Consider the following 15,140-nt stretch of genomic DNA (forward strand, 5'->3'; position numbering starts at 1 on the left):
CTGTCGATGTTATTGCCGTCAGACCCTCTGTTGTCATCCCTTAAGCACACAAACGCCACTTTCCCCAACATCCTGAGTGGGCATACATTAATATTTCTCCTCCTGTTACATAATTCTGCCACACAAGATACCATACCATTATGCCCTCCCACGAGACGTGCTGTTGAAAGCAGCAGCGTCATTTCCTCTTAGACTACGCTGCTTTTAATGCAGCTACCGCAGCTAGTCTGAAGCCAGTGGCTACACTGTGTGTAAGTGAAAGGAAAATACTTTATTCATTAGGATAACACTGAACACCCTGAATGCCAGAAAAAACTAATCTGAAAAAAACCCCAGTGATTTAAGCCACTTCAACTAGAGTTAAAAACCAAAAGGGAGTGTCCCTGAAATGCAAGAAAGACCACCTACTTATGCAAGGAAGTTCAGTGTGCACGCAACCACGGTATGTAGCTGCAAAGGTTAAAGTTGACACACACATACCGCTATGACCTACAAGGTGAGGGTCCCATAACTCAGGAGGGGGGGTAGCTGAGCTAGTATTACCATTAGCAAGCTAATCTGCAAGAAAGTTTACAGGCGCTGCTGAGTGTGTAAGCTATTTCTATATTAGGAAAAGCAGAAAAACCAGAAACAACTGCAAAGTCATCATGTGTTTTAAGGCTTTTTAAAGAGTTGTTCTCAATGCGATTAAACTGGTAAATTTGGACCAATGTTATTATCAATTATAATATCATTTTAAAGGAAGTTTTATTTTTGAGTCTTTCCTGGCACTGGCTTTTTGTCTCTTCACTCTGGACCAGAAAGGTCTTTTTCACAGCAGACATCTTGGCCTGTCACAGTACGGAGAACACAGACGATGATGGATGGATGCCACTTAGGGAGGTCCTGCTCATCTGCAGGCTGGTCAACACAGTGAGACACAGTGGAAATGAGCCATCATTGCTAAACATTCCTGCTGTTGTTCCTCTGATGATGTATGATATATGCCTTATGAAGAATCAACAGCAGGCTTGACCGATAAGTATCGCTGTATCTCCAACTTTGATCCACTTTGATCTTGAGAGGGCCTGACCAGTGAAACTGCATGATAACTGTGTAACATTTCAGTATAGTGAGGTCACGGCCATCACCAAAAAATAGTTTGTGATGCTTTGAGTTTTGTGACATCGTTTGTTATCCTGTTGGTAAAAGGCATCAGAAAATGTAGCCATGAAGGGATGAGCATGATCAGCAGCAATATTCAGACAGGCTGTGGCATTTAAAGGATTCCTAGTTGGTACTAAGGGCCCAAACTGTGCCAAGAAAACATCCTCTGCAATATTAAACCTCCACAAGCAGCTTGAAGTTTTGATATAGGGCAGGATGGATCCAGGCTTTTAAATTGTTTACACCAAATTTTGATCCAACCACCTGAGTGTCGTAGCAGAAATCGAGACTCATCAAACCAGGTAATGTTTTTACCTTCTGCTTCCCACTTTTGATGAGCGAGGTGAATTGTAGCCTCAGTTTCCTGTTTGTTGCTTACAGGTGTGACACCCAGTGTGATCTTCTGCTGATGTAAATAATCTACTTCAGAGTTCAGAGATGTTCCAATAAAACTTACCTGGGACACAAGCAGGCAGCAAAGTTGTGTTGTGATTCTGCTTAAACAAAAATGTGGCAGAAAAAATCCAGATATGTTGTGTTAAAGCATGCTGTAGACTGTTTGACTTGCATGATCTCCCACACAACACCCACACACCAAACCATTGAGAGCCAAATGACGCTTCCAGAGAGGACAGGGCGGTGGTAGAGACAGACATGAGAGATTCAGAGAGGCATTGAGTGTGCAGTAGATTAGTGTTGTTGCTGCCCTTGGGCAACAGAGCATAGAGGACAATTAGCAGCAGGAGAGAAAAGTCCGGCTCCATTTTCTTACACACACACACACACACACACACACACACACACACACACACACACACACACACACACACACACACACACACATATAAATACTCAGCACTCACTTAATCACAGCTTGAGACACCTGGATTTCTCAGGGTGAGAAACAAAAACTTTTCAGAAGGAATATTTTTATGTTTATCTTTAAACCTCTTCTGTGTACGGCCTCTGCCTCACTCTGTGGTTATATAATACTAGCCCAGTCGATTTAAATCTCACTGTCGGGGTCTGTGCTACTGCACATCAGTCATTCCAACTCACAGAGCTGAAAATTAAATTTAAGGATGGAGGAAGTTATTCGTATACGGACGGGAAGCAAACTAAAGTAAGAAAACTGAACCCAAAGGAGAAAGAAGTGGGGAAGATGGCATCATGCTGCAGGGGACAAGAGAGCAGAAAATATAACTCCATGAACAGGGACATACCCAACCTCCACACACACAGAGTGCTGAATCCACGGTCCCAGAGCTGCAGAGTGGCTGGCTGCTGCCCCCACAGCAGCCTCTGTGGTCAATATCAAACCCGCTGCCATTTAAGAATTACATAAGCACCCTCTTGCTATGCACATTGAACAGGTGCCAGGCCGTACCTGAACTTTGCTGCTCACAGAGCAAGGGCATTACAGCCATTTGTCACCATGGAAACCAGATAGTGGTCAGACAACTATCCAGTGGGGTTTACCCAGATTTTTAAGTGTATGCAAGTATTTGTTGTAATGGGAAAGCCAAAAGTAACAGAAAGCACAAGGGTGGTAATGTTACACCCACTTTAACTTCTAAAAAATGATACCATATGATATATAGATATATAGATATTTGCACACTCACATTTCTCAGATCAAAGAAATGTTAATATTGGACTTAGATAACCCGATTAAATACAAAATGCAGTTTTTAAAGGATGATTTCATTTATTAATAATGTAAAAAGGTTATCCAAACCTACTTTGCTCTGTTGCAAAAAAGCAATTCCCCTGCAAACCTAGTAACTGTTTGTGCCACCCTTGGCTGCAAGAGTTTCAATCAAATGTTTGCAGTGACTGGCTAAAGTCTTCATTGTTCTTTGGAGAATTGCTTAATTCAGCCAAATTGGAGGGTTTTCAAGCATAAACAGACAGTTTAAGGTCACGCCAAAGTATCTCACTCTTATTTAACTCCGCGTTTTTGAGTCATTCAGAGCTTGCTGTTGTGTTTCCTGGCATAACCCAAGTGAGCTTGACCTTTATGAACTGGTTGCCAGACATTTTCCTTCAGGATTTTCTGGAAGAGAGCAGAATTCATGGCTGGAGTCCTGCTGAAGCAGCAAAGCAGCCCCAGAGCATCACACTGCCACCACCATGCTTGGCTGTTGGTATGATGTTTTATGAAATGCTGCATTGGTTGCACAGATGTAACACGATGTAAACCTTCCAAAAACTTTTAAAAAATCAGTCCACAGAGTGTCGATGGTGGAAGTGCACGCAACCACGGCTTTTTATCACTCCTGGGACTGTTAAAGTTACAGTGTGTTAAATCTCACCACCAGTAGATTGGAGACTGCTGAATTCTACTTTCTTGCCTTTCCCAATTCAATTAGATAATCCTAGTTATGGTGGCTGTTAAAGATATCCTGAAGTTTTCTGTTGGCAAGCACTGAGGTTGTTACCGCCATTAGCTGCTAGCCTCTGTTAGCTGCAGTTAGCCTCTGTTAGCTACAGTTAGCCAGCTTTAGTGAAAAGGTCTTTGAAGTGGTTTGAACATTGTTGGCCTCAGACACTTGGAATGGAATCCAACTGTTATCAAAGACAAAGTGTGATTTTTAGGACACTTGAGCCTAAAGTTAGCTGCTACAATGTTAGCTTATAACCAGCTATTATTTAGCCGGCTTTGTCATCAGCTGTTCAGAAACAGAAGGGTCGTATGTCTAATCTGCTAACAATAAGTGTTTGTGCACCTATTTGTGAGTTACAGCCCTGACGTCAGTTCAGAAAATAAGGCTTATGTTAAGAAGGAAGAGGATGACATGTAGACACTTGTGCTGACTCTTTCCTTTGTATTCTCACTTCTTTTGTGAGGTGGACCCTTTTCAGATGATAAAATGTAGTTATGATGATGCATATCTTGATTCTGAATGTGCAGACATGACTTAAAATTGACCTCAACTGGGTATACTCATGGGCAAGCAACTTGGTACTAGCAAATTGTTGTCAAGCCAATAAAAGTTTAAGAGTTTGGTTTCAAAGTGAGATTCAGCCCTCTTACATTTCAAAACACCATGAAGGAAAAGTCTGGTGGTCTGAATGGGACTTTGGTTACTACCCCCATCATTTATACTTTCTATGCCAAACAGGGTACCATCAATCCTGCATAAGACCTCTATAGTCATCAATAACTCCCAGTTCTCCCTGTTGTTCAAAAGTTAATAAAAACCAATATTTCTGTGCAGTGCAACAAAAGCTTAAAATAAAATTCAACTATTGCTTTTTTTCCTATTACGATAAAGCTTACACAGTGCACGTAGTGCTTTTCTATCACCCACACCTTGTTTTAGTGGTTTTTTTAATACTTGCATAATATTTTTTAATTCTTCTGATTTTTCTTATAGTTTGCTCTTCCTTTACTAATTTTGCTGCTCTGCTGCCAGTAGACCTGTCCATGTTTCTGACTCGTCTTAAGCTGCTAACATGAATTCTTTTATATCCTGGATATGTTGAACTTGCTGTGTTGTACAGGTTAGCCCACAAGTGGGAAAACAGGATAGACTCGGAAAAGGAAAAATACCAGGGAAACAAGGCAGAGGAGAAACCAATGAGGCCAAGGAAGACAACAAGGAAGGCAACAAGTAAATGCAAAAGAGCTGAACATGCATAAAGAAAGTGACAAACAAAACAAGGCAGAGACACAAACAGCAATGACAGGAGACCCCATCTAAGAAACCTGAGGGGAAAAGAACAACCAAAAAGAAGACAAGTTTCGAAAGGAAAAATCAAAACCATGGCACAAATTTTTTATGTTATTTATTTTGTTAAGAGTGATTACATTCAAGGAAACAACACTTGAAACAATCATGAATCAGTTAATTCATCAACAAGCGGGGGAACTCTTTCCTCGGGAATGACAAGATGAAAAGCTCCAGAGAAGCTGTGAAGCAAAGCTTGAGGTGAGGCTGTTTTGTAACCTCAAACTCAGAAACCAAAGCTACGGTTTATTAAAAACAACAACAATAATAATAAACTGGTGATACTCAACAACAACAAAAAACAGATTGAACACAAAGGCATAGAAAAAAAATCACACACCTCTTTTTTCCTCCACGTTTTAAAAATAGGCAGTAATTAGATCTCAGTGGAGAATTAAAAATAAATGATTTCTACTTTATTAATGTGGTCCCCCCCCTCCAGTCACCAGCCTTCCTGTCTGTCTGCACGCCTGGTGCTCTCGCTCCCCTCTCTCTCCTGTCTATATTTAAGCAGCAGAGATCATAGGACCTGCACTTCATCTCATGTATCCTCAACAAATCGCACGCAGGGCAAACTATTACTTGTATGTACATTTGTATGTGCACAAAGGTGTGTCAAATATGCATATCTCCATTAGCAGCGATTGTCTGGAATCTAAAGCAGACACGGGGCTCATGCAAACAACCCCAACAGAAAGGGGAGACTGTGACTGACATATTGATAGACTCTAATAGTTACTTTACATGCAGGCTGTTGCTGCTGTTGGTATGCACTATGTCTAGACATGCCAGCTTGTCTTGCAATCTGCATAACATTGGCAGACTAGTACTGCACTCCAGAATGCAGAGATCGCTGAACTATCCTGATATATTGTCGAGACAGGCATGACACTGGGATGTGAAATTGGTTTATAAATGATAAAAGTTTCAATTACGAACTGAAGAAGAGCCGAAGCTGGTGTAGTAGCAGCACAGACGGAACATATTAACACAGAAAGAAGTCGCACCATGAGTCACAGTTAACCTATGAACAAATCCTTCTTGATGATGTCATAATTACACTAATTGACGCAGCAATAAACATGTTAAAAATGAACAAAAGTCCGCCTCAGAGGCAGGACGGTTACTTGGTTTCCTGTGGAAGCGCATTCTCCACATTCAAATAGGAAGTCTTATCTTACATAATTCGAGTGTGTCTTCTGTATCTCATAATGACAGGAAAGCCAGCTCTGTTACAAGTATAACAATTTTCTCGTAATTACAAGTTCCTGATGTTGTAATTATGAGAAAAGGTGAAGGTGGTTATCAATCATCGCTGTTCACTGAGAGACATTTGTTTCTATTATTTTCTTTCTATATGGTCTAAGACAGTGAGAGACATTCAGTGAGTCTACCTGTGTGCACAGCAGTTATGAATGAATATGAATGAATATTCTTTATTGTCATTGTCACAGGTACAATGAAATTGAAAGATGTCTCTGGTCAGTGCAACATCACAAAAGATAAATACTTAAAAACTATAATTAAATACTTAAAAACTATAATGATAGGATATAAAAGATAGAAATACATATAAAATACAGTATTCTCATACCGTAGATACACCCAAGCAATCCAGGCCTAAGGCCCCATACAGACACTCAACATACGACCTAGTTGATATATCACTCAAACAATCAATCACTCAATCAATTTGTTAGCGCATCCAACAAAACATGTCTGAAAGCATTCCAACATCAAGGGCACAAATGACAACAGGGGCAATGAAAGTCATCTACTTTTAGTAGCATTGAGACATGATATTGCAATTGGGTAGAAACTGTGTTTGAGTCTGTTAGTCCTTGTGTATGTTGTTCTATACCGTTTACCTGAAGGCAGCAGTTCGAACATGGAGTGTCCAGGGTGTGAGGTGTCCTTTATGATGTTATGGGCTCTTTTGAGGCAGCGGGAACTGTGTAGGTCTTTCAGTTTGAGGAGAGGGCAGCCATTAAGTCATCACTGGATCATATTATCTATATTTTTTACACATTTTTAATCAAATTTTATCACCTAAAGGACAATAAAACTGTCTTTGCGTTTCCTCTGCGTCCAACTGTCTTGTCTCTCTCTCATAATGTCCAAATCTTTGGAATAAAGGCAAACTTACTCTTGATAGAAATCACACTTAATGGTGCAAAAGTGAGAGCTCCAAATCATTCGTGTCCTAGCTTTAATCTGCCCGAATCTGGGAAATCACAAGATTTTCCCACTCTTTTCTTGTATGTACGAGAAGGCAAGTTTGAACTCATAAAGAAATTAGGCCAAGTTTTTTTTGCCTCTTTGGGGAATGTGATGCATTTTTGAAATATCAGACAACTCAATACTCTTCTGGGATTTTCCCACATAGGGGAGGATGATCCGGGAAAGAGAAAGTTTCCAGTAAGCGGCAGTTCTGTGGGTCAAAATGCCTCGTTGATGCAAGAGGTCAGAGAAGAATAGCCAGACTGCTTCAAGCTGACAGGAACAACAACTCAAAGAAGCACTCATTACAACCAAGGTATGCAGAAGAGCATCTCTGAAGCACATGGGCTATAGCAGCAGAAGACCACACTGGGTGCCAGTTGTTCAAAAAGTCTTAATATAACTAGAAAATAAGAGACTGGAAAACTTTGCCTGGTTTGATGAGCCTCGATTTCGACTGTGACATTTGAATGGTGGGGTCAGAATTTGGTGTAAACATCATGAAAGCATGAATCCATCCTGCCTTCTGTTAACAGTTCAGGGTGGTGATGGTGCTGCTGTGGCCTCCACAGTCATCAGATCTCAATCCAACAGAGCAACTCTGAGATGGGATTTGACGAATGTTTCCAGCACCTTGTTGAATCTGAGCCGTGAAGAATTGAGACAACAGATCAGTTAGCCATTTTTTTTCTTTGCAAATGAGAAATTTATTAAGAGTAACATTTGTTAATCATGTTTTCAAAACGACAAAAGGCACAAGTTTGTCTATTAAACTATTAAACTATTAAACAATACTTGAAATGTGCAATTCACTTGTATTTTTATTTTTATTCCTATTTTTATTCCTATATATATATATATATATATATATATATATATATATATATATATATAATATTCTGTAACTCTGTAACTTCTGTCGGTGCTGTGCTTTTTTGGAAATCGAATTTCCCAGAGGAACCCACCCGAGGGATTAATAAAGTTCTATCTAATCTAATCTAATCTAATCTATTGTGAATACATCTGGTCAGACGCAGGATTTTGTCTCAAACTTTTAGATAAAATATGGATTTCAATTACCATTTATACAGCAGTTCTCTTATCTTTACAACATCTTAATTACATTTGCAGAACATTTATCCAAATATATATCGGTATCTTGATAAAATTTGACTTTAAAACTAATATCTAGTACATCAAACAGTATAAAATAGTTACTCCTTACAAATTCTTAATAAATACATAAAAACAGTAAGGCCAGAAATTTGGTTAACAGTTTCCCGTTGCAAAAAATCACAATATAAAGATTACTTATAAAGGCAATCCTACATATCAGAGTCACCCTACAGGTCAATATTAGCCAGGAAGTCTTCCTTATCATCATTTGTTATTGTAGTAATCCTGGTTGGTGGAGATTCTGTACCCCGCAGCAGCTTTTTCTCCAGAGCTGCATCTTCTGGGCTGAGCTTCTCCCCTTTGGTCATGACATACACAAAATATTCAAAGCCTTCTCCATAACTTTGATGTTTGATGGACCATTTATATTCCGTACGGGCATAGAGCCGTTTCCTGAAAAAAGGCTGGGCGAAGGTAACGGAGACAAACCGACCTCCAGGCTTCAGGCAGCGGCTGATCTAAGAAGGCAAAGAAAAAGCAGGAGAACCTTATTGGGACAAACAAGCACATCCTACATTACCACCAAGACACACATCATAATCATAATTTTCAACACGGTCACTACCACCTGACTAATAAGTATTTGATGATGCTGGGCAATGAATCTTCATGATTTATGTAAATAGAAAAACTTGGAATTATTTTATTTTGTGGGATTATTTAGTTTTTAGCCAAGAGGCAGGTGCAATGGGAAGGCAGGGACAGGACAGTGATATGCAACAAAGATAATGATAATATTTAAAGTGGACGTTTCAATTATCTGGTACATGCTTTAAACCTTTAGGCAAAGGCAAAGGAACAGCTTCCAAGGATTCAATCATAGTCCTCACAGGAAGTCAGCTGCTTTGGGCTCAGCGTGGCATAATGTGGACCGATATCTAGTTAGTTGGTTGATAAGACAAGGTACTCTGCAGCAGGAACGCTATTGAGGAGAACGCTTTAAGAGCACTGCTTTAGGCTGCACTAAGTGTACTAGACCTTTGATGGTGTCTTGAGTGCATTCTAGTGAAATATTCCTGTGAATTTAAAAAATAACTTTCTCAAAGATTCATGTCTCTGTGATTTAAAGAAAAACTATTGGATGGATCAGCCAATCAGGTTGCTTTAATGCGCACAAGGTGTTTTACTCTGTAAGCCTCTCAGCGACTTGGTGGTTGCATAATGCCCATCTCTGCGTAGGCTTGCTAAGACAATTACATGCATTTTCTGCAAAGCTAGACTTTCTAAACAAACCCTCGTTTTTTGTTTAGAAAGTATGCATCTGACTGAGTGATCATCATTACTATGATGGGTACAATGTTATTATAAAAGAAGGCTGGAGCTTGGAAAATAAAACCTGAGATAATCTTTTTTTTTTTCCTCAAAGTAACGGTGTGGGAGAAGCAATCTTCTAAAGTGAATTCAAATCTGAGTCATAACATCTCTCTGTGGCTGCTGCTTCTTTGTTATACACCTTGAATTTTAATTACACTGACAGGCACAAAAGAAAAAAAGAAGTGTCTCGGTAAAGTTTGTCAACCACACGCTGCTAGAGATTTTCCAAGTCTTTTCGACTCTACTGGGATGATGTGAGTCTTGGGAGTCCAAAACCTCCCATATGTGTTTGGCTAGGTTAACGATCAGTGACTGTGAAGTTCAAAGTGCACGATTTACATCATTTTCATCCTCATCAAACCACCTCAACCCCTGTGGGTGGAGGATAGTGTCATTTAGACAGAGGCCACTGTGATCAGGACAGAAGTGTTGCATCGCAGGATAAAAGTGACCATTCAGAACAACTTTGTATTGATGTGCAGTGACCATTACCTCTGAAGGGACACTATAGAGCCAGCTGATCACACTGTAGGAGTGAAAGGTTAAGCTTTTCCCCTAACATGTCACCCATCTGTTACATCTGTCAAATACCAAATTATCTCAAACTGACAGAGCAGACTTTAAGCACTGAGCTTCTCAGTCTACAGTGGCTGCAGCTTAGTCACGCGGTCTGATAACACAGTGTGACAGGATGAAAACTTAGAGGGTCCCTGCATATGAATAATTGCTACTTTGATTCTCTCACCATACCACGTGTTTATCCTTTGCGAGGGATACACGTGTGCATCAGGACACGGCAAGTTTCACAAGAGGCAGAGCTCAGGCAAGCAGGAGTATAAAGACACACACGCACATTTAGTTAGACATTAGCAGAGAGTTTCTCCAGAGACATAAGTGTGTGTGGGAGTAAAGAGACACAACTCGCAGAACTCTGTGTAGACACAAACTGAGCTTTTTTTCTGTGTTCCATAAATCAAACATGTCAACAGGGTGAATAACAGATTGCAGGAGAAATATTACAAGTCTGCAGCAGCTTTCTTAAATCTATTATCTGATATGACATCAGAAGATAGTTCAGTAATTTGTCTCTTAAACTCAAAACAACACTGTTACTGATGATTCAGCCGGGGGTGGGGGGGTGCTCTGGAAAATGTGAAGGAGGGGATATTTTCATGACCTTTAAAGCTTTTTCTATTGATAAAGAACCCCCCTCAATTAAGTAAGAAACAATTAAGTGACAGAAAGTTCCTATTTTTCACTATTTGCTGTTTTTACAGGGGATTTGCATAAAAAGTTTAATTAAATAAATTGTATATTTTATAATGATGGGACAGTCTGACAGTCTGTAATTTTACACAATATCACGCGTCGCTGGTTCAGGACACTTAAGGTTAAAGTAGTCTGAATGTGGCCCACAATGTAAAATGAGGTTGACATCCCTGGTGTGAAGTGTGATTGAATACTGTCAGTGTTTACAGATCTAGCTGTGAGACTTCGTGTTAATGGTACATGTGCATGTGTGCGTCAACTGTGTTCTCCTATAAGCCCAAGAAAGATTGCTCCAAAACAGGCCTGGGCATCCCCAGAAATATGCGGCCCATTGGAGAAAAAAAGCTTTGGACCTAACCTGTTGGTCCCGATTTTTAATTTGACCTAAAAATGATCTGAGTTTGTCCTAAATTCATTTTGAGAATGAAAACAACTATTAGATAAACAGGTTATGATATCTGCCTGAACACACAGACATCTACTGAAAAGACAATGCAGAGAGAAGCTACTTCGTGGTCTTTCTGGGTGGCTTCTTGCCCGGGTCCTGAGGGCAGAGAAGCTGGTGTTGAGCTCACGTGTGACTGTCATGCAAGCTGGGATGGAGTGGCTGAGGTCTGTACAGTACTGTGACAGAGTGTGGAGCCAATCCTCATATACTGCTGGGGTCTTTTGAGAGTTGCTCTCAGAGGAGCACGTGTATCCTGCTCTTTTCACATGATTCATCTCCACCAGCATGCAGCCTATATATGAATTATTCACTTTTCACTGTGACGCAGAGGAAAAATGAGAGGAAGAGTGGAGGGGATGTTGGATATGGGATAAAATATGTCATGTAAGGCAAAGAAACAAGAAAGTGAAGAAGATGTTCCAGATGAGGGACACAAGATAAACGTATTTAAAACTGAAACCTTTTTATGTTCAGATTTACAACATTTTGGGTAAAAGCAACTGCACTAGTTGTCTTCCTGACAAAGCTAAACTAAGCTAGGCTGAAATAACTGTCAGCCAGTCGGGAAGCGCAGGATCCAGACTTCAGTGTTTCTCAAAGCTGAGTTAACTGAAGCAAGAAATAAAAAATGAAAACAAGATGGCAAACACACCACTGCTGCCTTCCCCCCGTCTACACAGTAGGAATGGTGAACATGTTAGCTCACAGCTGTTTCCACTTAGGACACAAACATGACTGGTTTCAATCATGTTTCTCTTCAAAACATTTATCAAGAACACAAATGGTCCCAGTAAATGTTTTACTGTGTTCTTATAGTTTGACATGAAATGAATTTGGATGAATGTTTGACTTGATGTTATTATCTATCTGGGCTCTTTGAAGACATCTCCTGTTGGTGGGGCTTCACTGGCTTCACCCTTAGGTGGAAGCTTGCTATTAGTAGAACACACCGCATGGAAGGCCCTTTTTGGTGAAATATTAATAGAAAATATTTAGTTGATTCATGGACTCTATTTTATTCCCTGATGTGGGCCTGTGTGCCAAACTGCGTTGGAGTTTTTACATAACCTTGTTGTGAAAATAAAGACATTTTAATTTTATTTTGAAAAGAGTATCTTGGAGTTTTTGATATTCAAGCCTATATATATCCCTTCCAAAGAGCACCTCAAATATGCTATGCTGCCAAAAGTATTTGCTCGTTTGCCTTCGCACACTTATGAACCTGAGTGATATCCCATTTTAATCCATGTGGTTTATTATGATATAAACAAGGTTTATGAGTGTTTATGGGAATTTCTGACCATCCTTCCCGAAGGGCATTTGTGATGTCAGACTGATGTTGGACGAGAAGGCTTGGCTCACAGTCTCTGCTCTAATTCATCCCAAAGCTGTTCTTTCAGGTTTAGGTCAGGACTCTGTGCAGGCCAGTCAAGTTCTTCCACTCCAAACTCGCTCATCCATGTCTTTTGGGACATTGCTTTGTGGACTGGTGTACAGAGATGTTGGAACAGGAAGGGGCCATTACCAAACTGTTCCCACAAAGTTAAGAGTGTGAAATAGTCCAAAGTGTCTTGGTATGCTGAAGTATTAAGAGTTCCTTTTACTAGAACTAAGGGACCGAGCCCAACTCCTGCAAAACAACCCCACACCATAATCTCCCCTCCACCAAACTTTACTCCTGTCACAATGCAGTCACACAAGTACCGTTGCAGTTGCTCGACCATGGAAACCCCTTCCATGAAGCTCGTTATGAACTGTTCTTGAGCTAATCTGGAGTCCGCACGGAGTTTGGACGTCTGCAGAAAGTTGATGACACCTGCGCACCGTGAGCCTCAGCATCCACTGACCCTGCTCTGTGATTTCATGTGGCCTTCCAATTCATGGTTGAGATGCTGTCATTCCTCTTTGTTACATTACCACTAACATTTGACTGTGGAATAATTAGTAGCAAGAAATTTTCATAACTGGAATTCACTGAGCTCCTGAGAGAGCGACCCATTCATTCACAAATGTTTGTGAAAGCAATCTGCATGCCTAGGTGCTTGATTTTACAGACCTGTGTCCATAGGCGTGATTGGAACCCTGAAATCAATGGTTTGAATGGGTGAGTGAATACTTTTGGTAATATATTGTAGAAATGGGTAGAATCCATGGAGTACAACTTATCAAAAACAATTGACATTTATTGAAGCAACTTGTGATTTTTGCCACCTCCACCTCTCGAGCTTTTGCTGCTCTTTCAAACAGAACTACCCGCACTGACCTAGCTGATGCTTGGAAGTAACTGTTGCCAAAGGAAACTTCCTGTGTATCATATAAATGTTCCTTTAATACTGTACAGTTTTCTCAGAAAGTCCCTTGGCTGTCACATTTAACTTTACGCCAAAGTGCGACTCGCATTTCACTGAACTGCAGTGCGAGTTAACATCCTCCTGACTTCATCACTTCAGACATTATTCATGACATTGAGATGTATGGCTGCACTCTGTGCCTTTGGAGTGTAACTCCAGAATCTTATGTCACAGGTGACTGATGTCACTGCAGCCCAAGAAGACACTGAACTACAGCAAACGAGTCAGCTATAACTACTGTAATACCCACTGTTTGACAGTGAGGCTGGCAGTTAGAGGATGGCAATAAATTATCTGATGTTTCAGGTCATTTTACACAATGTAATACATTAGTCATACATCAAATTACCCTTTGTGTTTACAAGATACATTACTAACCCAGATTCTCACACTCAGCATGGGCCTGTATGAATGCATACACTGAAAATCCTCATGAGGAGGAGGATGATGCTCTGAGTGAATTGAGTCATATTTATATAAAGTCTATATGCAAATCAGCTCGTGCATGGCAGCAGCTCTGACATGATGTTAATCACACACACAAAAACAGAATCTCATTTCTTCAGGACAAGTGGAGAAAAAAGCAACAAACACAAGGAGTCACATATTGGAATTAACAGATGGATAAACTGGGATTTATATGACAATGCAGTCAGAAAAACACGGAGGCTCTTTTCAGTCCGTCCACTCTTTGTCAAACATCTGTAAGCTGATCCCAAGTAGGACACAGGGTTCCTCCAAGAGGACAGGGGAAACCACTGTGGTAGTATTCATTTTCACACACTACTGAAGTGCTGCCCCAAAATACACAAACACACCTGAAAACACAGCTGAGATACACAAACACACAATGACACGCATGGACCCACACACACCTACCCCCCCACACACACCAACAGGTCATAGCCTGTTCTGAATTATTTAGCGTGGCAGTTGAAGCTTGTGTCCAAGTCACCTGACGTGTCTTGAATGTATAAAGAGGAAATATGAGATCCGGAGTTAAGTTTCCCATGAGATTTCCCAGGTACTCCCACTGACACCTTTGGGTAATTTATCTCTTTGTTATCATTCCCTAGAGGGAGTTCATAGAGAAGAAAATGGAGCACAGCGTCAGTTCACGCAGGCCATGAAGTTAAACTTCACCACAATCCTGGCATATCAGTTGATCCCAATGCAGCTGAAGGCTCAGCTGATACTTTCCATGCATCTAATTTATAAATCTAGGAAGAAAACAATGTTTAGGCTGCTTAAGTCCACTCACATCTGGTCATCTGTAAGCTGCTGAGTAACCCACCTGCACCCCTGCTCAACCTGACTTAAACCAGCTTTTAACTGATTCCTTGTTCTTGCTCTTCCCGCTGTAAGCTTTCCACGTATTGGCATTGAAGCGTGGAGCGGTATCAGGACAGAACCACAGTGCCAAATATAAATAAGAGCAGATGGAAATAATCTTCTTTTGGCTATGGCAGTCCTGATGGAAGT

The 15,140-nt window shown here is 40.5% G+C and overlaps 1 protein-coding gene across 2 annotated transcripts in view; it reads right to left on the reverse strand.

The window, feature by feature from the left end:
* ece2a (endothelin converting enzyme 2a) overlaps positions 1-15,140 on the reverse strand; it is a 114,942-nt gene that overhangs the window by 7,324 nt on the left and 92,478 nt on the right. The window contains exon 4 of one of the 2 annotated variants that reach the window (XM_080906975.1): positions 7,983-8,734. The exons of the other annotated variant lie outside the window; for it this stretch is intronic. Within the exon in view, the coding sequence (XP_080763101.1) occupies positions 8,444-8,734 (291 nt within the window). The 3' untranslated portion in view covers positions 7,983-8,443. Of the gene's footprint in view, positions 1-7,982; positions 8,735-15,140 lie in introns of those variants that run through there. 2 annotated transcript variants of the gene reach the window in all.

Source organism: Rhamphochromis sp. 'chilingali' (assembly GCF_963969265.1).
Source record: "Rhamphochromis sp. 'chilingali' genome assembly, chromosome: 16".
Lineage (NCBI taxonomy): Eukaryota > Metazoa > Chordata > Actinopteri > Cichliformes > Cichlidae > Rhamphochromis > Rhamphochromis sp. 'chilingali'.